The sequence below is a fragment of the Poecilia reticulata genome, linkage group LG9 (assembly GCF_000633615.1).
Source record: "Poecilia reticulata strain Guanapo linkage group LG9, Guppy_female_1.0+MT, whole genome shotgun sequence".
In the NCBI taxonomy this organism is placed as follows: domain Eukaryota; kingdom Metazoa; phylum Chordata; class Actinopteri; order Cyprinodontiformes; family Poeciliidae; genus Poecilia; species Poecilia reticulata.
The window spans coordinates 30489383-30513317 of NC_024339.1; the positions used below are offsets into that span (position 1 = coordinate 30489383).

At 40.4% G+C, this 23935-nt stretch overlaps 1 protein-coding gene across 2 annotated transcripts in view; it reads left to right on the plus strand.

Annotated features, from left to right (window-relative positions):
• The window catches only part of zfr (zinc finger RNA binding protein), an 87137-nt gene that overhangs the window by 33846 nt on the left and 29356 nt on the right, over positions 1-23935 (plus strand). For both annotated transcript variants that reach the window (XM_008419284.2, XM_008419283.2), the window contains exons 11-14: positions 28-173; positions 4653-4818; positions 6482-6684; positions 6899-7049. In XM_008419284.2, the coding sequence (XP_008417506.1) occupies positions 28-173; positions 4653-4818; positions 6482-6684; positions 6899-7049 (666 nt within the window). The remainder of the gene's footprint in view (positions 1-27; positions 174-4652; positions 4819-6481; positions 6685-6898; positions 7050-23935) is intronic.

The following is a 23935-nucleotide window of genomic DNA, read 5'->3' on the forward strand; positions in this document are numbered from 1 at the left end:
TTTTTTTTTTTTTTTTTCTTTTTGTAGAAGAAGGTAAATCCTGATCTGCAGGTAGAGGTCAAGCCCAGCATCCGAGCCCGAAAGATTCAAGAAGAAAAGATGAGAAAACAGATGCAGAAAGAAGAGTACTGGAGAAGAAGAGAAGAGGAGGAGCGCTGGAGGATTGAAATGAGGTACGGATTTGTACTGCATTGGCTATGAAACTTACTACATGCACATCATTGCACTTCACTTAGGTCTGAGCAATATAGCCTAAAATCAATGTCATGACATCTTTAGCAGTTCACCTCAGTGATGATAAATGAATAACACAAGCCTTGAGTTGACAGAGTAATAAAATTATGACAGCCCCACGACAGCTGATCCATATCACCATATCAGCCTGTCGTGATATGGATTGTTTACCATATACATCGGTAAACTGTAAACGGTGCATTCCACCTCTCACTGGTTTGGGCAGCACCATGAGACGAGTGCTATGACACGAGAGTCTCCAGGCTGTTGCTATACCATAATGATGGTGCCAGATACACTGCAAAGTCCATATCTCCTATTGCTGGGTTGCAGATGACGTAGTGCTGATGTCACGCAATGCAGATGGGGGTCAGAAAGTAAATTCAGCTCGTTTACTTCTGGTGCTCCAGCTTCAAAATGCCTAAAGTCTGTTTCATGTATAGATGTTCCAACCGTTCTAATAGAAAGATAAACGTTATTTTCATGTTCTGAAGGTAGTTGGTCACCAGGGAGTTGATTTTAAAGAAAAAACTTACCAAAGAAATGTCTTCTGGACCAGAGTTTCTCAAATTTACAGATTGAATGAATCAGCAGGTTCGCCTTGGCATGACTCTTCTTAACGGTCACGTAGCAAACCTCACTTCATTTAAGCCACCTGCCTCTGACTTCCCAGAGGATCCACCACTCTGCGTTTTTGAGGTCTGAGACCGGGGTCCAGATATTATCTTTACACCCGTCTTCCACCAGAATGTGTCTGGCCCCCGGCACTGCTACACAGGACATTATGTTTTCATGAAAACACAAACAACCTCAAAAAAAGGTTGAAAAACACTGGCCTAGAGGAACCTCAGACTGACGAACTATCGGCTACCAACTCACTTAAACTAGCTCTTTTAAATACCAAATCTCTCTGTGCTAACGCTCTATTAATGAATGATTTCATCACTGTGCATAATATTGAGGTTACGTTTCTGACAGAAACATGGTTGAATAACAATAATGAACCAACCGTACTCATATCAGTGCCTCCTAACTACAATTTTTAAAATGAGGATAGAAAACATAAAAAAAGAAGGAGGCGTGGCTTCAATATTTAGGAATACTATAAATTGTAGTAAAATCTCTTTGGGTCATTTCACCTCTTTGAATATCTGGGTATTTAGGTAAAAGGCCACAAACGAATTTTGACACTAACTTTATACAAAACTCCAACATACATGGAAAATTTCTTTACTGGCCCGAATGAGCTTGTATCTCTCATATGCATTGATTATAATGGTTTAATGATTGTTTTTTGAATTCAACATTCATGTTGACAACCCCAAGACAGAGGGGCAAGAAAGCTCTTTAATATATTTGAGAATTTTGGTCTAACACAACATGTCAAACAAGCAACACACACTCAAGGACACACACTGACCTGGTTATGAGTAAGGGTGTGAATATTTCCAATGTCTCTAACTGATGTCGCCCTGTCCGATCACTTTCTGTTATCTTTGAAGGTTCTTTATCCGTTAACCCACTTAGATAAGCAGCTATTATCACAAAACGTTCTTTCACAGAACATACAGCAGAAACATTTAATCAAATCTACTCTTCTTACTTGCCCGTTAGCTGTAATGATGTAGATAAATTGGTAGATGATTTTCAGTCTAAAGTTTCAGATATCATTGATTACATCGCCCCCATTAAAGTGAAGGTTGTGTCTCGGAGGAAGAAATCTCCATGGACAAATGCACAGACAGTATCTGCAAGACAACTCTGCTGTAGGGCCGAACAAAAACTCCACGTAACTATCACTGTGGAGTGATAGTTACGTAGTCTTTCTAAAACATGCAAGAGAGGCTTTCTTTGCAGATGTCATGAACAAAAACATTAACAAAGCTCGAGCTTTATTTGCAACAGTTGACACTCACAAACCCTCCTATGACGTCACCACCTGAATTTCAATAGTATGTAGCCTGCAACAAGTTTTCAGCTTTTTTTCCAGAGAAAATCAAAAAAATCAGAGGATTAATCTGCACATCCACTCTAAAGCCGGTACCTATGCTGTGCCCAAACAAAACAAATACAGGAAAAATGACCCAATTTCAACTGCTTAATTATGAAACCCTAGAAGAAATTATAAGTCAATTAAGCTCAAGTTCCTGCTGTCTGGATGTCCTACCCACACATTTCTTTAAGTCCTGGCTGTCATTAATGATCTCATCCAAATAGTAAACTTATCGCTCTCATCAGGTGTTTTCCCCTTTGAAAATAGCAGTTATCAAACCACTGATAAAAAAAGAACCATCTGGACAAATCAGTACTGCAGAATTGCAGGTCGACCTCCGACCTCCCATTCATCAGCAAAGTTATTGAAAAAGCTGCCTCTGACTATTTAAACAATTAAATAGCTTCCTAACGATAACCAACCGCTTTTACTCCTTCCAGTATGGTTTTCGTGCTCACCACAGGACAAAGACTGGCCTAGTCAAAGTGTTCAATGATATCCTTAGAAATAACGGACTGTGGGAGAACCACAGTGCTGGTTCTGTTCGACCTCGGTGCAGCTTTTGACACTGTTTTACCGATTCGACTTGAGAGTTGGGTCAGACTCTCTGGTCCAGTGCTCAACTAGTTTGAATTTTTCATAAAGAACAGGGATTTCTTTGTTTCAATTGGAAACTTCTCATCAGAGAGGTCAGAGGTCACATGTGGTGTACTACATGGTTCAATCCTAGGACCCCTCTTATTCAATATTTAAATGCTCCCACTGGCTCAGGTTTTAACGGGAATTAAGATTAGCTATCATTATGTGGATGATACACAGCTCTACATTACGATGTCACCAGGTGACTCTGAACCCATGCAATCACTGAACAAATGCTTAGAACAGATAAATGTGTGGATGTGCCAAAACTTTCTCTAGCGGAACAGAAACAAAGCTGGAGTTGCTATTTTTGGACCTAAAGAGGAACGATCTAGAGTTATAGATCTAGAGTCAAAGCACAGCTTCAGTTCTTACAACTAAAACCTAGTGATCAGGCCCGAAACCTGGGAGTAGTGATGAACTCTGACCTGAACCTTCAGAACCACATTAAGACAGTCACAAAGTCGGCCTTCTATCACCTGAAGGACATCTTCAGGATTAGAGGACTAATGTCTCAGCACRATCTAGAGAAACTCATCCATGTGTTTATCTTTAGTCACATTGATTACTGCAACAGTGTCTTCACAGGTCTACCTACAAAAAAATCAAACAGCTGCAGCTGATCCAGAACGCTGCTGCTCGCGTTTTCACTAAAACCAGGAAGATAGAGCACCTAACACCAGTTTTAAAGTCCCTACACTGGCTCCCTGTAGCTCAAAGAATAGACTTTAAAATACTGTTTGTTTATAAATCACTGAACAACTTGGCACCACAATGCATTAAAGATCTGCTGCTGTTGTACCAACCCTCCAGGTCGTTTGGTCCTGGTCTTCTCTGCAGTCCCACAACCAGAACCAAACGAGGAGAAGCAGCATTCAGCTTCTATGCACCACAAATCTGGAACAAACTTCCGGAAAACTGTAAAACAGCTGAAACACTGACTTCCTTTAAATCTCAACTAAAAACCCAACTGTTTAGAGTTCTATTTGAAACGTAATCAATTTAATGATGGCACTTGACTTAATGTAATGTTTTGATTGAGTATGTTGCATGACTGTGTTTTTGTGTTGGTAAAACACTTTGAAATGCCTTGCTGCTGAAATGTGCTATACAAATAAAAATTTATTTGATTTTTGATGTGTGCGTGCATGTGTGTGTGCATGTGTGTATTTAATGTGTGTGTCTATTGCTTGCTAGGACAAGCAACAGACTGTTTAGATGCATGTCAATCAGAGTAACAGAATCACAAAAATTAGTCTTTGGGAAAACATGGGATTGTTTTATAGCCAATGTGTGTCTCTTTCTGTAGACGTATCATAAGTCCGGCTCACGTCCTCAAACTTTAATAAGTCCCATTCTTAGTTGTATGACAGAATGCGGTGAATCCCCGTTTTACCCATCTTCTATATTTGTGGTCTATTGATGGTGGAAGGAAACGCGGGTGGATTTTAATCTCCACAAACAGATACTTCTATCCGTTTGTGGAGATTAAACTTTTTAATGACCTTTACCCACTTTTTTAAAGAGAAACTTAAACATAGTTTGTAAGTGGTATGTCCGGGGCAGCCCAGAACAGACTGTATAGGGAAGTCCAACAAGGAAAGCTTAATGTCCTTCCATTTAGCCTCATATCCTGTGTTACAACCAGCACACTTGAGGTCTATGTTGGGCAGATAAATAATTTTTGGGGGGGATCGGGGAGGCTCTTTTATAAAGCCTAATGGTGTTTGTCTGAATGAATGTGAATGCAGTGAAAAGAATACAAATAACATATAGTCATTTACAGGCGGTATGAAGAAGACATGTACTGGAGACGTATGGAGGAGGAGCAGCATCACTGGGATGATCGGCGTCGAATGCCTGATGGGGGGTACATACAGGGGCCCCCGGGTCCTCCTGGCCTTCTAGGAGTCCGACCAGGTCTACCAGGTCTGCAGCCACAGGGTCCCATGGTGGGTCTCCATAAATTATTCTGCTTTGTATTTTACACTCAAGTGAAACCACAATGCAGCATTTGCTTTACTGTCCAGTTGAACCATCGGAGAAAAGTGAAATCACATAAGTGAATTTATTAAAATAAAGCATTTTTCAAATTTCATCTATTTGCTAAATAAATGTAAAACAAAATAATTTGACAGTCAAACTGTTGTTGTGGAAAGGGTTACAAAACGATTTCTAACATTTTGGGAGATCAGCAAACCAAAGTGAAGTCATAATCCACATCCAAAGAAAACACACATCCAAAGAAAACACACATCCTTCCCATGACAATGGAAGACACTCCAAGACGGCTCTTGTACAGAGCTGGTCTTTGATTCTGCTACAAAGCCTGAGAATGACTTGAAAGTTGTTTTTGCACAAATTGACCTGGATTGTGGAACACTTTGGTTTCTTGTTGTCCAGTTCCTTCTGTAAGTGTTTGTAAAGCAAGCAATCTGAGGACAAGCTTTGCTCTTAACTAAATCATTAAGAAAAACCTCAATTCATCCTTCAGATCAGCATTAAAACCCTGAAATATTTGATTATTGGTCTGCAAGATAACTTCCTGGTCTTGCAGACCAGGAAGTTGTGTGATTATGCATGTTCAGGTCACTGCAGATTCAGCTCACAATTTTAGCACAATCATTTAATTTTATTGTTTGTATTCATTTATTCGGTACCACAGTTGGTGTGTGTTGTTTCTTTTTCTTTCCATTGCAGAGACACTGTTTCGTGCATTTCTCTGCTTGTTGTGTGATTACACAAAGTGGATTCTCTTTGAGCTTGTTATTATTATTATTATTATTATTATTTGAACAAAATGGAAAAAAGCAAATATGTTGCTATTATCTTAAAACTTATGGGTAAAAATGGAATATGATGAGACAAACATAGAGTCTCCCATTCCTTTGACCCAGAGATCTGGAAGATGTCTCCTCTCTGCCCCCCACCCCCAATCCCTCACCTCCAGACAATGCACCAATCAATAGTTGACTCCAAACCAGCACCGGGTGGCCGGCCCGATTGGAACCACAGCTCTCGGGACTCTGGATCGGAGCGGGACTGGGCTGGAAGTGTTAACGTCAGTTTTGGGTTCGAAGCCAGGCCAGGCCAGGCCCTGCAGTTCAAAAGGGGCTAAATGTTTGAAGTGGTCTAGTCCAGTGTTTCTCAACCTTGATCCTCACCGTCCCCTGCTCTGCATGTTTTAGAAGTGCCTCTATTCCAGAACAGCTGATTCAAATCATTGCATGACCATCAAGTACTGCAGAAACCTGTTAATCACCCAGAGGTACAATTCAGGTGTGTGGCAGAAGGGAAACACCTAAAACATGCAGAACAGTGGGGCGGTGAGGACCAGGGTTGAGAAACACTGGTCTAGTCAAAGTCTAGGCTTGTGTGCAATTCGGTGACGGAATATTTTTGCTGAGTATGAATATCTTTTTGCCGAATGTTGGAGTAATGCGTTTCTCCAACATGGCTGAATCAAGGGTGTACTCACTCATTCCAGGAAAATCCAAAAGCAATTAATTGTTTCAGCCCTACTTTAGTGGACTTAAATGTATGAGAATAAACATTTATTTTGTGTAGCTATTTTTTTTGCAATTTAAATAATCGAATCTACTGTGTCCCTTTCAGCCGCCCCGTCGTCCAGATTCTTCTGATGACCGCTACATCATGACCAAGCATGCAGCCATTTACCCATCTGAAGATGAGCTCCAGTCCATTCAGAAGATTGTGTCAATTACAGAGCGAGCCCTAAAACTTGTCTCTGACATAATCACAGATCAGGAACACGACAAAGAGGACGATAAAGAGAAGAAGGAACCAGCCAAAGACAGGTGCGGCATTTGTCTTCGACACAAGTATTGTTCTTTGTCAGCCTGCTAAGACCAGGTCTCTGGTTCGACTCTGACCGTCATTGTCTAAAACTGGAGATGACTTTTTACTCCGCACTTTCAGTGTTACTCTTAAACAAATGCTAGTGTAACATTTAAGAGCTACTTGCTTTTTGTGCACATTTCCATTGCACATATTTCTTTCCCAACTCTCCAGAGTGCTGAAGGGTGTGATGAGGGTCGGTGTCCTAGCTAAAGGACTGCTTCTCCGTGGAGACAAGAACGTCAACCTAGTGCTGCTCTGCTCTGACAAGCCCACAGAAAGTCTGCTGGCCTGCATTGTGGAGCACCTCCCCAAACAGCTAACAGTACTGTTTACATACATGTCTCCCAAATGAATATGCTGAATCTTACAGAAATAATACATTTTATTTGTAAGTCCTTTTCTCGACACTCAAGGTCACCTTACACAATTAACATAAGAGACACAAAATTGAAATGCATAGTAAAATAAAGTACAAAATAAGATTTAAAAAGACAGTGCAATTGGAATCAAAGGGCATAGGCTACTTAAGTTCTGAGTTTGGATTTGAGTGTGGTAAAGAGTCTGTGTTACAGAGATCAGGTGGGAGTGAGTTCCAGAGTTTGGGAGCAATAAGGAGGCAGGCTCACAAATACGCTTATAAAAAAATTCTATACTCCAGCTTTTAGTTTATGTGTTCCTCTCCAATCAGTTTAATAAATAAACTCTCACTTTACCACATACATACCTGTCAAGCTTTGAGTTTGAGAATACGGGAAATGTCACCTGGAGTTGGGGGGCTTGATGGGGGACAGATGAACGCAAGTCCGGGGTAGTAAAAAACTGCATGAACGAAAGACCCGGGAGGGCATCACAGAATATTTATGGGAAAATGCTAATACGGGAGCACAGCGGGAAAGGAGGATATAAAAATGGTAGTTTCTCTGCCAAAACGGGAGACTTGACCGGTATGCCTTGCCCAGCCATTTATAGCTTTTGTGTCCTTGTTAACAACAGGATTTAATACCTTTGTTCGTCACACTCAGAAACTCATCTACCAGCTATGTATGTAATTGTGATTTTAGGAGAAAAAAAAACAAACACAGGAGATGTAAAAAAGCTGAATCATCTGAAGATAGCTTAACATCTTGTGACCTGCTTAAAAAAAGTTTGTTTCTGAGATGAGGTAGACAAAAGTAGCAAAATGTTGAAGACTACAAACTTTTCCTCTGAATTGTGTGCAATTATGAAGAATTTCAATGAAGCAGAAATTTGCATAAAAGTAAAAATATATTGTTGAAATGGGTTGGAGAATGTCAAAGTATTTAAGAAATGAAGAATGTAGTGAGAATTTTAAGAAGTGAGAATGCATTCTTCTTGGGGCCCAGCATACTTCATGCGAAGTGCTGAAATCGGCTTTCATTGACATAGCTATGTGACAAAAACTGCGTCTTTTTGTTCAGAGAATCATCTTCTTCCTGAAGTCGAAACCATGCCCGGGTCAAACTATTTCAACAACACTCTGTGCTAAGTGTTCTGTGATTGGTTAGAAGTTTGTTACTGTGCTTTATGCAGAAGTGTGCTCAGACAGCAATGTTTATTTCTTTTCTACTAGTTCTCTCTTCCACTATCTGGTTTTTGAATCTGCAGGTGAAATGCATTTATTTGAGGAACTTTTCTGACTTGTTGAGGAATTATGTACATTTGTACGGTTCTTTACTAAATAACTCTTATAAAAATAAGACTGCTGAATGTTTAAGAACTGCTGGACAGAAACTGTAACAATGTTGTTCAGAGAGGAGGCTGTCTGCAGAAAAGTGTGGTGCTTTCTCTGTGGACGTTTCATAACGGCAAAACAGAGGAAGCTGGGGATTGGGAGCCCCGGAGGTAGAGGTGACTCATACGGAAGCGGGAGAGGTGTCACCCAGGTGTTCTGTGACGTTGTATTAAAGGTGTGTGCTAATATGAACGTACCGCAGCCACATGACTGAGTGTCAACTGTTTGGCTTTGGATGATGTATTCCGTGGCCTCTAAGAAGAACGCGCTTCATTGTCTTTCAAATAAAAAGAATGCAGTGAGAATGCATTCCATCAGTGAGAAGGCATTCTGCGTTCTCACTGATTAAAAAATAATGTACATTAGGGCTATGGTAAACGAATGTTTTAGTAATCGAGTAATCTATCGATTATTCTTACGATTAATCGAGTAATCGGATAAATAAATTGATAAAATATTGGTAAATCTAGCATAACACCAGTGTTACTATTGGATATCAACATCAGTCCAATTTTTTATATTTGAGCATCCCTAACAATACCTATTTTTGTAGTTTATAAAATTAACCTGTAACAATAATAGCTCACTTTCTAAGTTAACCTGAAGAAAAGTTATACAAAAATCTGAAATTATATTCAATTTAGTAATGAGGCAGGCTCACAAATATGTTTATAAAAAATTCTATACTCCAGCTTTTAGTTTGTGTTCCTCTCCAATCAGTTTAATAAATTAACTCACCTTACCCCATACATGTCAAGATTTGGGTTTGAGAATACGGGAAAGGTCACCTGGAGTTGGAGGGCTTGGAGTGATGGGGGACAGACGAACGTAAGTCCAGGGCAGTAAAAAAAACTGCACGAACAAAAGACCCGGGAGGGCAATACGGAATATTTACGGGAAAATGCTAATATGGGAGCTCAGCGGGAAAGTGGGATACAAAAACGGCAGTTTCCCTGCCAAAATGGGAGACTTGACAGGTATGCCTTGCCCACCTAGTTATATCTTTTGTATCCTTGTTAACAGGATTTGACACCTTTGACACATCTACCAGCTATGTACCGTCACGATGCACTCCACCACCCGTTTGTTGCGACCAGGATATGAAATTTATTGTGCGGTTTGTCCGTAAAGCTACACTACACTATAAGCATCAACTACTCAGCCGCCCGCCGTGTTCAGTCTATCTGCTTACCTGTATAAATACTCCTGCAGCGCTCTTCCAACGGTTCGCTCTGAACCAGAAGCTCCCGGAGGAGAAAAGCTGCCGTAGTCCAGGCATTGCTCCAGTCATTTAAGGATGCTTACTGGTCCCCCAAAAAACAATGAAAACCCGGGCATTATCATCAATCAATAAAATCCCCGCAGCCGAACTTGACAATTGGACTGTATGCTGCTAAGACTTGACTTTCGTCAACAACTCATAGGCAGAAGTGAGAGCGCTGCGCAGCAAATATCCCGGCCGGAACAAGGTGTGCTAAATAATGAAATATAARTTAACAAAGCTTCGAAGCCGATAAATTTTCCTCGAGGAATTTTAATAATTGAGGTACTTGAATCATTCGAGGAATTGTTTCAGCCCTAGTTTATATTGGGTGGGAGGCTAAATTTAGATCAGGGGTGCCCAAACTTTTTGAGCCCAAGATCTACTTTTTCGCTCACCAGCCAGCTGAGATCTACCTCATGACATGAAGATATAAAAATGATAAATGAAACTCTGTTGACTTATGTTATATGTGAATATCTATCCGGAATAGCAGACATATTAAAATGATGGAAAACCTAATCCAGTTTCTTCCTCAGTAAGATTCTTACTGGGAGGAAGTTGCTGGTTTCTCTGCCAGAAGCTGGTCGGAAGCCTAAGGCCAGCAGGTAACAATTAGTTACAGGGCTTAAAGAGCTCCGTCCGGGGGCCGGATTGCCGGCTTTTGACCAAACGGTCCGCCTCAACCAAACTAGTCTCCGGGCTTAAAGAGCTCCGTCTACAAAGATGTCTGCCAATCAGAATTCTAGCTCCCGTGTTCTTGACCAATGACTAAAACGGTTTGTAGAAAAAAAGTGCATGCGTTCGGTTCGGCGGTTAAATCAAATGCGATATGAAAGAAGATGGAGTTTGTCTGACCCGGTAAAGAAACACGTTTACTTGAGAAAGGAATTAAAAACGAGTGGCGCTGGGSATGGCTAGAGGAAAGRGGACAAGACGGGAAGTTGGAGGAAATTTTTACAAAAGGGGGCGAAGATAAACTTTACACCTTACGATCACAACAATACCAGTTTAGACTAAGAAACTTGTTAAAACTAAATCTAGCAACGGGAAAGAAACTAAAGTGGACATAGCAACAAACCAAGAGAGTATAATATTAATCAAATGAAACTAAATGGAAATTAATGAAGAACAAAATGCAAGAATAAACTAAGAAACTAAAGTAAATACAGAGGAATAAACTGGTATGGCAAGACCTTTCGAGCAAGAATTAATACAGAGGACTGTATGGCAAAAACAGACACTATTTCCAGATAAAAGGTAAAATAATATTGTTGAAGTGCCGAGAATAAATATATTTTACAGACCACAACAGTAAAGAACTGATCACTTATTTATGGTTTTAATTAGATTTGATATATTTATTTCTTCAATATTATTTTTCATGTCAGTTTTAATGTCATAAGGCTGATGACTCCATGACACTTTCAATTTGACTCATTAGGATTTGATTAAGAACCAGATTTGTTCTTAGTAATTTCTGTCCAGTAATATTATATAATCAATAGACGGGTCTATATAAAGATATAATCAATTTTTCTGTCCGAAAAAGGTTGAGAAACACAGATTTAGTTGGTAATGTTGCATGTTCTAAATTACTTGCAAAAACATTGACTGAAAGGACTCTTATTTAATGTTGATGGATTTTTGCCTGCAAGGCAAACCTTTAGGGCACAGACATTTTATATTTTGTTTTGAGTTTAAATGTACTGAAGTCTTATTTAAGTTTGAGTGTTTAGCTTGTTAATTGTATTGTTAGAAGCAATTGTTTGCACTATTCAAAGACACTTTTTATTAAACTGTGGCAATAGCAACGGCATAGTTAATTTCTATCATAACTATAAGTTTCAGGCTCAGGATTTTTTTTTAACTTTAAGCCCTGCAGTTATGGTAGATCTGAACTTTGGTTTGATAACTTCAATGTGAGAATTTTCAGACTGTGAAGAGCAACCAAAGAGCACTGTTAAGATAAAACCACATCTTTTACCTTAACGGATAAAAGAAGTTGGGATATTTTTTCTCAAACAGGTTCCAGAGGTGTCACCTCAAAACAGATGTTGGACTGGATTTTATTTCAATGTCATTTCTGAATGTCAGCAGAGCTATGCAGGTTGAAAAGGATTGTCATTTTGGAGAGTGTCTCATCAAATTCAATATTGCCACTAAATAAGCGACAAAATTAATAGCATGTTTGATAGAGAAATAGCATTTCAGACTCTGTGGTCAAAGCAAGATGCGAGAGAGCACCAAACTAGTTTTATGTTTTTATACTGGACAACAATTTTATATAATCACGGAGGAGCAATTTGTTTTAGATACTTAATGAAATATATTTGTCCAATTTGATGTTTATTGTGACGTATACTCTCAAACGAATGAAGTAATTAGTCCAATTTTGTCGTTTATTGAACATTCAGAAATTACAGCAGCTGTAACGCGCCACAGCAAAGATACACAAATGTAAAATAACCCAAACAGGTGATCAACTCAAAACCACCCGTACCTTTTTGTTACAAGTGGGAACTGTACTGTAACAGAGATGACACAATCTGAAGAGGAAATAAACAAGGAGTCAGCAATGACGACCACCGGTGTTGTTAACATCCAGATTGCATTTTTTTTATTCGCTGAATTATATTRGTAATCAAACTCAGTTCAAATACAAGAAAATGACTAAAAGAAAGGACTAAACCTCTGATTATAACTATGGTAACTCTACAATAAAACGATGAATATTATTCTTTGCACTTTTACAAAATAAACTTTACAATCCCTTTTAAACCAATTTGAATCTCTTTATGTATTACCTGAATCCGATCTACAATACAACCCCTATTTTGGGAACAGGACACTCGATTTGCTTTAACAACCAATACTAAAAAGAACAAAACAAAATAAAACTTATTCAACATGGAGATGTTGGGATATAACGGCTCTCCGTGGAGACGTTGGGACTCAACGGCCCTCCATGGAGATGTTAGGATCCAACGGCCCTCAGAGCGAGCCAACGCCAAAAACCGCCTCAGAAAATCAGCCAAATGGTGCACAAAACCCAACAACACAACCTATTCTGGTTAATCGAGATGTTAAATATCCCACACGATAGCCTTGGTGCTTTTCCCCAACCGCATACTTTTATTGTTGTGTCCTGTCTTTGTGCTCTCACTAGCTCCTCGTGGCTAATGCTAGGTAAGGCTGGTGTGTCTGACCTAGTGTCTTGAGCCAGATTTAAAGTAGCTACATAAGCAACATCACTTTTCTTTGCTGCCTCGCTCCCTTCCCATGTTGCACAAACAATGTCTCGGCTAAGCTCCTCTGTACACTCCCCGACATAACTATCAATGTCCAGCGGAAGGCGTGACAAAGTGTCAGCGTCCACATTAACTTTACCAGGCTAAACCTGAAATCTGCGAGCTCTCCTACCCACCGATGTCCTGTAGCATTCAACTTTGCAGTGCTCATTACATATGTCAGGGGATTGTTGTCTGTGTACACAGTGAACTCTGGGGCATAAAATAAATAATCCCTGAATTTTTCACAAATGGCTCATTTAAGAGCTAAGAACTCTAACTTACCGGAATGTAAACAATAGTTTCTTTCAGCTGGGGTCAGAGTTCTTGAGCCATATGCTATGATTTTTAATTTCCCCCCCCTGCCTCTGATACAACACMGCCCCGAGCCCTTTCTCGCAGAGTGTTTTCAGGATTCCCTTTAACTTGTAGGAGGCTGTACAAAGGTTTGGCGATCCTGGAAAAATCTTGAATGTAGGCCCGATAATAGCTTAAGAACCCAAGGAGTTTTCTTAACTCACATTTGTTGGCGTCTTCTGACTAAGTGACTTGACAGCTTCATAATCCTTTGGATCGATTCGGACTCCATTTTCTGAAACCAGCCTACCCGCATATCTGACCTCTGCTTTGAACAGTTCACATTTGGTTGGGCGAAGCTTGACCCCATGTTGTTGGAGAGCTCTGAGGACTTGGCACAGCGCCTCAACATGTTCAGTGAAACTCGTTGAATAGCAAAGGATGTCATCCAGATATGGAATACAACAATCATCACGTAGGGTGTCCAGCATCACTTCCATACTGTGTTGGAAGGCAGCAGGGGCATTACTTAGACCAAAAGGGATCCTTACCCACTTGTATAGCCCCCAGGGTGAGATGAAGGCAGTCATATGGCGGGAACCCTCGGCCATGTATCCCTGGTGGTAAGCTTTACCTTGGTCCAGAATGCTGAACCAGCTGTGGCCGCCCAGCGTGTCCAGGAGGTCTCGGATGTGTGGAAGTGGGTGGCGGTCAGGCAGTTTTCTGATTCAACTGTCTGTAATCAATACAAAGTCTTGGCGCACCATCACGTTTCCTCACACATACTACAGGTGCAGCAAAGGGTGATGTTGACTTGACTATCCAGCCTTTAGACAATAAGTCCTGGATGTATTCTTTCCACCTCTTTGTATAATGGCTTGGGGATGGCAGTGTATGTGCGTTGGACTGAGATGTCATCTTTCAGGTTGATAGTCATGTTCAAACTCTGAATATTTCCAATGTCTCCATCTTGGGCAAAAGCATTTAATTCCTCAAATAACATTTGCTTTACTTCCTTTTGTTGTTCTGGGACAAACGGTGTTTGACAGATCAAAAGATGATGAAAAACCAGCACTGTCAGTAGAGGATAAAGAGTTTATTGACATTATGGAGAAGGAAGTATAATCAGAATGAAGGTAATAGCTGGGCGGAACCTTTGCCATTCTGCTCTCCTAAACCAGAGCTTCCATGTAACCTGACCGGTTTTGGTGGAGGAGGTGGGCATGGCKGTGTGGCAAAGTGACCTGTGATGCCATTACCATACGTTTGGCTCTAAATTCCAGTTTCGAGCTGAGCTACACCAAACTCGCTGGGATTTATCCTTATCTGACCCCCAACAGGAATCCACTATAAACTCTGGTGGGCATGGCCCAATTCCTCTACAGCGCCCCCTAGAAATATTTGATCAGCCCCAAGACATGCTTTAAACCCAGAATTGTGAAACTTGGTACACATGTGTATCTTGTCAGGACGTACAAAAATAGTCGTGGTCCAAACCCAACAGGAAGTTGGCCATTTTGGATCAAAGCTGCCAACTTTTTTTTATTGACGTATCTGATCAAACTCCTCCTACAGCTTTTGAGACAGATTTCAAAATCACTCAGTACAGTTTTGAGAAAAAAAGTTAATCAGATTTTTTATACATCAAAGCATGTGGCTTACTGTGAAAATCTGACACTTCGCCATGAAACATCGAGGTACAATAACTTCCACATATAATGTCACAGCTAGATCTTACTTTGTATGTCTCATTGTTAGAGGTGTGCCAATCGATCGGTCACCGATCATAATCGGCCGATTTTCATGAAAAAGTGCATGATCGGCGATCATTGGCTCTTGTTGCTGATACCGATCACCTGCATCTCATTTCTCAGCCTGTCTGTGCAGCTGGTCTCCTCTCTCCTTCACTCTGCGCAAACGCGCAGCAACAAATCCTAAGCTCTGTGGAACTATAACGCACTGAGTGAATGGGGAAGTTTTCGTGTTGCGGCGGAAAATTGAAGCAGGTCAAAATGCATCAACACAACGAAGCTAATACGACATAAAAACAATGCCATACTTGATGTAGTTTGGCTACATCGAGGCTCACTGCAGTAAAAATGACAWAKGGAGGATCAGATAGCAGGTAAAGCAGMRCACAGCTRCAAACACTCACCCGGATTAGCATGACGGTCAGAAAGCTAAACAAATAACCCGCAAAATTATTTAAGTCTTCGAGCTGCGATGTAAGACGCTGGTTCTGCTCTCGCTGTTGAACCGCTGCTATGCTTCAGGTAGTAATATTTCACAGACAGAGGCTCTTCTGCTCCACCTGGTAGTGAGTCTCACACCGAACCTCTGCTTAAAGCTGCAGCATCTAACCTAAAAAAATACATTTTACATACGTATTACAACTTTTGCTGTCCTAACATGAGACAGATAATCGCTAAAAAAATAATCGATCTCCTCCCTGCTCTGCATAATTACTCCGCTCAGTCAGAAACAGCCAATCAGAACTAGCAGTAATCAGCTAGCCGCCATGCTATCAGGAAGGTTTCATTCAGTAACTCTGGATTGTTTATTGTAATGGAACCTGTATTTGCCTTTGAATGTTAAGTTTTATACTTGAATTTTTTTGGCAATGTTGAGAGGTTTTATTTTGGCTCTTTGCATTATTTAGCCTTTTCAGAGCCTTGATATTTACCAAAATATTTTTGAGATTTTCTACCTTTGAAATACAATCATGTAACTATCTGAACAAGTTTTCTTTGTAGTTATTACATGACAGTAATTATTCTTTCTCAACTCAGAAAAATTAAGAAAGAGAAGAAAACAGAAAGACCTGGGAGAAAAAAGAAAAAACAGCTTCTCAAAAACGGGTATTCAATCAGATTACAAACTGGTTAGATATAAATGTACACATCTATACAGCATGGCACGCTGCAAGTTCCGGTAAATCAAAACTCAAACAAACCTCTGACAAGTCTAAGTTCTTAATAAAATTAATGAAAGGCCCCCAAATCCTCTCAAAAAGATGCTGTTTGGATTTCCTAATATATGTTATTCTTTCGAGCAGCAAATTAGACGACATCTGCTTTAACCACTGCATGGCGCTAGATCTGCTGACATTTTTCCAAGCCAAAGGAATAAATTTTTTTGCAGCTAATGAGCTTATATCTATAAAAGTACATTCTGATTTACTAAAGTTATGCTTCTCAGGGTATAAAGCTAACAGGAACAATTTAGGATCTAGTGAAATTTGCTTTACGAGAATTTTTTTCAATTATATCTTTCACCTCTGTCCAAAATGCATTGATTTGTCTGCATTCCCACATGCAGTGTGTTAGAATGCCTTTATAATTACACTTTACGCAGAGATCTGGGATGTTATTGTATTTATTTAAATGCACAGGCGTAACATAAACACGCATTAGCCATTTAAATTGTAGACGGCTGTAAGACGGCTGTTTATGGATATTGTGAGTTTTAATGCAAGCCCTTTCCCAAACCTGTTCACTGATATTTGATGATGGGTCCAAATTCCAGTTTCAGTTAGAGATCAAAACATTCTAAAAGTCTGAAGTAATGCCCTTTCTTGATTTATTCCGAGTTATAAATTTTTCAAGCAATGTAAGGGGATGCTTAAGATTACTGTAATTTGCTTTAACAAAGCTTCTCAGCTGAAGGAATTTGAAATTATGCTTTTTATCTAGCTTGAATTTGGTTTGTAGCTCTCCAAATGACAAAAATGTATCAGAATTTGATGAGTAAAGGTCGCCAATACTTTTTAAGCCTTGCGATGCCCAGAGCCTAAATGTTCCATCTACCCTACCTGGAGCAAATAACTGATAACCCCATATTGGACTAAATTGGGACATGCTGTTTGATTCCGAGGTATTTTCTAACATCCTGCCAGATTTTAATCATGTTTTTCAGAATGGGATTTGTAGTACCTTTCTGTTCTGTAACTTCTTTGAAGTATATGAATAATGGAAGAGCTAAACTTAAATTATGGGACTCAATTTCTACCCAGTAAGGACTGTCTTTATCTACAAAATAGAACATGATAGTTCTTAGTTGTGTGGCCCAATAGTAAAATTTAAAGTTGGGGCAATTTAACCCCCCTCTACCAAGTGGTAAATAAAGCAACGAGAGGCATAGCCTGAAATGTTTTTTTTTTTTTTCAGCCAAATGAATAATTCAGGAGGAGGCGGCAGGGGAATTCTTTGAAAGAGGTATTATAGCTTTGATAGTATACTCATTTTTAGGACATTATCTCTTCCCAATATGGATATAGGCAGGGATGTCCAGTTGTCAACTGAGGCAGCTATTGTTTTCTTTAGGCGTTCGTAATTGGATTTGACCACCTGTCGTAGTTGTGGGAAAATTTGAACACCCAAATATTCAAAATGTTCCACTACTTTAAATTGCTTAACCTCACTGATGGGATTATGCCTTTCACCTACATTTAATACCAGAATAGAAGATTTTGTATTATTTACTTTGTAACCTGAGACTCTCCCAAATTCCTGGATCACTTCCATCACCACCGGAATTGACTTTTCAGATCTGTTAGAAATAAAATAACATCATCAGTGAATAGAGAAATTTTGTGCTCTGTGGGGCCTACCGTGATCCCGGAGATTCGTGGATGGAGGCGAATAGCTGATGCCAATGGCTCAATTGCCAGTGTGAATAGTAAGGGAGAGAGAGGGCATCCCTGGCAACGACCTTTCCTGATTTGAATTGCCCTTGAAAATATTTTGTTTACCATTTCTGCAGTTGGATTATTATATAATATTTTAACCCATTTAATAAAGTTACTTCCACAGTTCAACCTTTCCAATATGTTAAGATAGGGCCATTCGACCCTATCAAAAGCCTTCTTTGCGTCCAGTGAAAGAAAAGCTGGATCATTAGTGTTCTTTTTAAACCAAATAATATTCAGGACCCTTCTAATATTGTGATATCCTTGCCTTCCAACTATAAACCCATTTTGATCCTTATTTATTATGCCTGGTAGAATTCTTTGCAACCGTATTGCTAGTAGTTTACAGATGATTTTGAGATCAGAGTTGAGTAAACTGATGAGTCTCAGATTTTCACATTTATTCGAAGGCTTACTCTGTTTTGGCAGGAGAATAATTAGGGCCTGATTCAAAGAGGGAGGCAGGGTGCCTTTTTTAAATGACTCCATAAACATATCTAGAAAGGGAGAGAGCAAGTTATCCTTAAATTTCTTATAAAGGTCGATGGGGATACCATAAGGTCCTGCTTGCTTACCAGATTTCATTCCATTAATGGCCTTGTTACTTCTTTATTTCCATATTTATGTCTACTCTACAATCATCTACAATGACAGGGATAAAAAACTTATATCTAATTCCACTTGGTCGAATTTTCCTTGAGTAACGTATAATTTCTGAAAATAATCTTTAAAAGCATTATTAATATCCCTTGGATCTATTAGTTTTATCTTGTGATTCAATTGATGTGATAGAGGTTGTTGCTTCAAGCTGTTTAATCTGCCAAGATAGAAGTTATGCAGCTTTGTCCTGCTGTTCGTAAAAGTTTTGTTTCAATCTTAAGAGACTGGATGCAGCTCTGAAACTGGACATTTTGTCATATTCTGCTCTTAGGATCAACAGTTGTTTTTTTTTAACTCAGTATCATTTGTTTGAAAAACCCTCTCCTGAATGTCCTTTATTTTATTTTCTAGAAGCTGCCTTTTAGTCTTGGCTTCCTTGGACTTATTGCTTGTAAAGCTAATAATATGACCTCTATTAAATGCTTTAAAGGCATCCCATCTGGTGCATGCTGTTTGATTTGTGTTCAACTGAAAGAACTCATCAATTTGTAACCCAATATATTTAACAAAATCCTCGTCTTGCAGCCATTTGTGCTGGAAGCGCCATCTAGGGGAGTCCCTGGTGAAATTCTCAAAACAGCAGCTCAGACAGCATGGAGCGTGATCTGAGATCACTATGCTATCATACATAGTTTTGAATATTGGTTCTGATGAAATTAAAAAATAATCTATTCGCGAGTACGTCTGAAATGTTGCTGAATAACATGAGTAGGTTTGTTGATGAAGTTCCCTAAAGATGTCTACCAGTCTAAGAACTTTCATAAACATCTGTAGAGTTGTTCTACAGTGACTATGTGTCAGATCTGACCCAGTGGATCTATCCATTTCTGGAATAAGAGTACAATTAAAATCCCCTGCGATCACAAAGTGCCCCTGCAGTGATGAAAGTGAGAGGAACATGTCCTGAAAAATCCCTGAATCATTTGTGTTAGGACCATAGACGTTAACCAGGTACATTTTTTCCAATAGTAAAGAGCCCTGAACTATCACATCTACCCTTCTTATCCTTGATAACATTGTTTACAAGAAAAGGGACAGATTCATGGACAAGAGTCATAACTCCTCTTGCTCGAGAAGAAAATGCTGAAGTGAATACATTCCATAAGATGCGTTTCCTGTAGAAATACGATTCTGGAATCCAATTCATGCAGTTTATTAATGACTTGTTTGACCTTCTTTAAACGTTGTAGGCCCCTGCAGTTCCATGTTACCATTTTAAGATTTAAAGTCTGCGACATGTAAGACTAGCCAAATTACCAAAAATGGAGAAAAGAAACACATTTTACCCCATAAGAACATGAACATCTGAGAAGCTTAAACAACAGAACAAAACTCTCAACATATCCCCTAAACCTGAACTCCCACACAACGTCCGACCTTTGAGGGTCTCCCTCCCTCCTCCGTACACCTCACGTTATCGCGTGTGACCGACCCACATGCAGTGAGGAGCAGTCTAACCACTCAATAACCAAAACAAAAGTTTTTACTACCGATGCTGTTCACTATATATAACAATAATTTAACCTTCCACATGTTTGCACACGGTTTTGAACTTAAGATGCAAGCTTTCTCTTGCCATGCCTAAGCAAAACTAAATGTTTTCATAATAGTCCACTACTGTTCCACTATCAGTACTACTGACCAATAAAGGCAACAACAAGGTTATACGAGTCACAAATTGTTAATTTAAGAAACCATATGGGTGTTCAGCCCTTTACCTCCCCGTCGGTTTTCTTCTGGAGCTTCTTTAGAAACTCACATGCAGCTGCCGCTGTTTTGAAAGCATGAGTTCAGTCCTGATGAGTTACCAGCAGCTTGGTTGGGTGAGCCACCCCGTGGCGCAATCCCAGTTTGCGCAGCTCCGTGCGTATCGGGTCAAACTGCTTCCGAAGCTGGAGCAGACCCGCCATGGTATCTGGGTAGAACCGGACTTGCTGGTTCTGGTAGCTAATGTCAGTATTAGCCCTTGATTCTAGAGCAATAAGCTGTTTATCCTTGTAGCTGAGAAATCTCATTATTAAAGTGCGAGGCGCTGTGGTGCTGTCCCTCCAGGGTCCAATTCGATGCACTCTTTCCACGGCCACCGCTCCAACACCGAGGGTCTCCGGCAGCCACTTCTCCAGGAACTCTCATGGATTCTGTGCTTCAGCTCCCTCCGGCAGGTTGACCAGGTCTCGGGTTGTTTTGTCTCGACCTGGTCTCCAGATCCATAACTTTATCTTCCAAGTCTTTCTTCTTGGACTCTAACGTATCCACCTTAGCTCGTGGCGTTTCTATCTCACTCTCCGCATCAGAAATGCGTGCTTTGGTTTCTGCGATTCGCTGGGTACAGTCATTTATCTCTTTGCGTACACTGTCGATGGAGCCCAGAACTTCGTCAAATCTAGAGGAGAAATCATTTTGGATTGAATTAACCACAGACAGTATTTCATCCACCTTGCTGCTTTGAGACTTCGAGTTCTCTTTTCTGTCAGCAGCAGCAATTGGAGCTTAGCATGAGCTAGCATTAGCTTTCTGCATTTCACCTCGAAGAAATGCGGAAACAGCATAAATTAACAAAATGTTTATGCTGTTTTGCTTTTTCACTTCTTGGGATGCTTTTGCTGCTTTGAGCATTATTCCGATCACTCACGCTCACTGGCTGTTCGTTTTGAAAGGAAGGGGTTTTAAGTAAATTCTTTGACAGGAACAGCAGAGCGGTGAAAACACGTCCACTCACATGGCCGCCATAACCGGAAGTCCTTTATGTCTTTCTTTTACTATTTAATTCATATAGGTTTAAACCTGTGCCATGACATGATGATGATTTCTGTCAACACTGGGTGGGGGCTGAACATTGTGGGCGTGGGTGAATGGTGAATTTTATTCCCTTGCCGTTTGCATACAGTTGTCTCTAAATCATACATGCATCATTTAATTTGCACCAAACTTTTTATGATTGACTTTTGTGAACTTCTAAAGAGCCCAATAACAATAAATTGTAATTTGACTCCATTGCACCCTCTAGGTTATTTTATCAACGATTTCTCCTTAAGTCAGCCAATCTACACCAGATTTTTGGTTGCGTCATCAGGGAACACTGCTGAACACAATGATGTGCATCGCCTAGTGAACAGGTGCAGGACCAGTGCGAGAGCATCGACAGTGGCGAGCAGGTGGTGTTGCTGAACCTCCTGCAGTCACCACGAGGCCGGAGCGACGCTGAGCTTTGAGGACCGTTCGAGACTGCTTGCAGCTTTAATTAGGCCCGAGCAGCTAAGCGCTGCGAAGGCCTATTGTTTTTCAAATGTTTATTAGGCCCTTTCCTATTCACTTTATCGTAGAGATTTGAAATTTGGTACAGTTGTAGAACTCCCCAAGACACTCAGAAATTACAATTATAGTGCAAGTCAAACAGGAAGTCGGCCATCTTGGATTGAATTTGCGAATTGGACCCCATTTTGGCTGTTTATAGCCTTCACATTTGATCAAACTCCTCCTAGGGCTTTTGATGGATCGGCTTCAAAATTGATCAGTTGGTTCATAAGGCATGCCCGATTCAAAGTTTAGGGGAGGCTAGTGTCATTCTCCCGCTCAGCCCCTTGGTACACTGATGAGCTGCGGAACATGAAAGCTGTTGGTCGTGCTATCGAGAGACGTGTAAAAAAATCAGGTCTCTCTATACACAAGCAGGCATATAAGGAACATCAGAAAGCTTATGCCTTTTCTCTTAAGGAAGCACGATCTAAGTATTATTCCAACATCATCAACAGCTGTCCGGGAAATTCTAAACAGCTTTTCTCTACAATAAACCATCTCCTCAAACAAACTTATGCTGAGGATTCGACTGAAAAATGCAATCTGTTTCTCTCATTCTTCAAAAACAAAGTTAACTCTTATTAGATCTCAGCTCCATAGCCTCCCTGATCTTCGACGGGCATCTACCCTGGCACATCATGGGTCTCTGAGCTGCTTTGACGATGTTGCTCAGAGTAAAGTGGAGACTATAATCAAGAAAATGAAGCCATCATCATGTGCCCTGGATCCCTTCCCCTCATCACTCACAAAATCTAATCATGCTGCAATAAGCCCACTAATCACACAAATAATAAACAAATCCCTGAAATCTGGTCATGTGCCATTGCCTCTTAAAATAGCTGTCATCAAACCTCTTCTAAAGAAATCTACCTTGGATCCAGATGTTCTTTCCAATTACCGTCCAATCTCTCACCTCCCTTTCCTGTCAAAAGTGCTGGAAAAGGCTGTTGCTGCTCAGCTGCAGCTCCACCTACAACAAAACTCTCTGACGAGAAATTTCACTCTGGGTTCCGTTCTACCCACAGCACCGAGACCACTTTGCTGAGAGTTACCAACAACGTCCTCATGGCAGCTGATACTGGTTCTACTTCTCTCCTTGTCCTCCTAGATCTTACTGCAGCCTTTGACACTGGACCATAATATCCTCCTACACCGTCTTCATGTGGAGGTCGGTCTCTGTGACACTGTTCTGGACTGGTTTAAATCTTTCCTTTCCAATCGGCTGGAATGTGTTAGCCTTGGCAAGGCCAAGTCCCAGGCTGTCTGTCTCCTGTGGTGTCCCACAAGGGTCAGTCCTGGGGCCACTGCTATTTTCCCTCTACATGCTGCCTTTGGGTCAAATCATTAGTCAGCACAACATCTCCTTCCACTGCTATGCCGACGATATACAACTTTACATTAGAACTGGAGCATCATCATCACCATTTCCAATCACTGCCTTCACCACCTGCCTGGCAGAGATAAGGACGTGGATGAATCAGAACTTTCTTCAGTTAAACTGCTCCAAAACTGAGGCCATGTTATTCGGAACACCTCACCAGGTTCAATCTTCAACTTTGACGACTRTTTTCTTTTCTGGACAAGACATCCCCCTTTCCACCACAGTTACAAATCTTGGAGTTAGAATGGATTCTCATCTTACATTTGAAAATYATATTAARCATCTATTTAAAACCTGTTTCTTTCATCTTCGTAATATCTCCAAAATTCGTCCATCTCTCTTTCTCTGATGCAGAGACTCTCATCCATGCCTTTGTCTCCTCCAGGCCGGACTGCTGCAACTCTCTGTTCATTGGAATCCATAAAAAACATCTTGAGAAGTTTCAATACATTCAAAACAGCGCAGCCAGGATTCTATTGAGAGTCCAGAAATCTGCCCATATTACACCGATTCTGCATGATCTTCACTGGCTTCCTGTCACCTACAGAATTCAGTACAAAATTGCTCTCATTACCCATCAAT